Source organism: Cynara cardunculus (assembly GCF_001531365.2).
Source record: "Cynara cardunculus var. scolymus isolate 2C chromosome LG 1, CcrdV1, whole genome shotgun sequence".
Lineage (NCBI taxonomy): Eukaryota > Viridiplantae > Streptophyta > Magnoliopsida > Asterales > Asteraceae > Cynara > Cynara cardunculus.
The window spans coordinates 21,602,596-21,604,259 of record NC_037528.1 but is presented as its reverse complement, the minus strand read 5'-3'; the positions used below and the strand labels follow the sequence as shown (position 1 = coordinate 21,604,259).

The 1,664-nt window shown below is 46.7% G+C and overlaps 1 protein-coding gene across 1 annotated transcript in view; it reads left to right on the top strand.

The window, feature by feature from the left end:
- The window catches only part of LOC112523332 (wall-associated receptor kinase-like 1), a 6,977-nt gene that overhangs the window by 1,585 nt on the left and 3,728 nt on the right, over positions 1-1,664 (top strand). Inside the window, exon 3 of the mRNA XM_025132932.1 lies at positions 551-901. Coding sequence (XP_024988700.1) covers positions 551-901 — 351 coding nt within the window. The remainder of the gene's footprint in view (positions 1-550; positions 902-1,664) is intronic.

Sequence of the window (1,664 nt, the reverse complement as noted above, 5' to 3'; positions counted from 1 at the left end):
AAAACCGAGTGTTTAGGCTGGACAGAAGGTGGTGCACGCCGTGGTTTCTTTTTTAAAGGCTGACCAAGTACGGCCTTTGACCTCGTAGCAAAGATACGTCCCAATCCCTTTCTCTTTTTAGTAGGGATTGAGGTCAAATTTCGCACCTCGGCTTCTAAATCAGGCTCTGCATTATCCTCTACATTAGTGTCTAAAACAGGATCTATCTCAGCCTCATGATCAGTTAAAACAATGTCCTCAAGCCCTACCGATTCATCCTCACCAGTGTGAGGTATGGTATCGTTCAAAACAGCGGGCATCCGTGTGCAAGGGTGATTATACCAAGTGAGAAAGAGCACCTTTTGTGGACTTAACACAGTGGAGGGAGAGCATGGAGGAATAAAATGCTCATCCTCAGATGAAACAGAGGTCGTAATTCCCTCAACTAGTTCATGTAATCTTGAATCAGAAAGTACCTCATGACCCAAATTAGGGCTTGAATCTGTTGGTGATGAAGGAGGAGGCTGGTTGATGTCGATCATTCTCGCTGGTGGTGATGGTGGGTGAACAGCAGATGGTGGAGGAAGCGATGGTGGGTGTGTAGAAGGGGGCGACGGCGACGGGCTATTTTCTGCTTCAGGCGACGGCGACGGTGGACGCGATGGCGGAGGCGACGGTGACGGCGGCAGGCGCAGAGTGCGTCGCGTTCTTGGAGGGGACGGGTCGGCGATGAGGGGGGTGACGATWGGTGATCGTGGTGGCGACGGCGACATGGCAGGGGACGAGGAAGATGACCCGTCGGCAACTAGGTCAACAATCTCAGGTGGTCCGGTTCTTCGTGTGGCGGTGGAGCAAGTCCGCCGTCGGTTACTTCGCCGGACCGGTTGTGTAGGTTTGCGGGCGGCTGATCTCTTCAGGCGAGGCATTGTGGTCGCGTGAGACGAAGAATACGGAGGGTGTGTGGAGTGACAGTTAGAGATGGAAATCGAAAGAGAGTTGGGTCTAAAGTGGTTTGAATGAGTTTTTGATAAGTGGTTTTTGGGGAAATGGTTTTAGAAAAGTTAGCTTGAAAAGAAAAGGGGGGGGGCGAAGTGATGATGCAGGCGGCGAAGAGAAGTTTATGGGGAAGAGAATTAGTCTTTTTCTTCCTTAACTTTCTAATCACATGTACTTGAAAAGCAAGCAAGATGCTAAAGATGGGTTTTCAAGAGGTATGTTTTATTAATTGTGATGGATTGGGTTAAGGATGCATGGGGAACACAATCTGCAAAAGGTGGCTGAAAAAGACTATGGTGAGGTATGGATGAGGTCACTGTGTACTTTTCTGATTTCTTCCAAGGATACTGAAAATTTTCACATGTGAGCCCCAGAATGCTGTAGCATTGGCAGAACATCAATCTTCTCCTGAAAGATTCCACAAAAAGCCTATACCAAATCAAACTTTATTAAACTTAAAAGCTCTAAAAACATTAAAGGAAAATAAGGGAAACTATTTACAAACAGATTTGGACTTGAAAAAGTCCCAATACACCTCCGTTTAAGGTAAAGCCTAATTCTCAGAGCAATGCTCTGGGAATGCTACAGAATCATGAAAAACCTTAACTCGCTGTCCATTCACTTTAAACACTGTGTTGTCTTCCGGATTGATGAGTTCAACTGCTCCATACGGGTAAACTTTATGAATA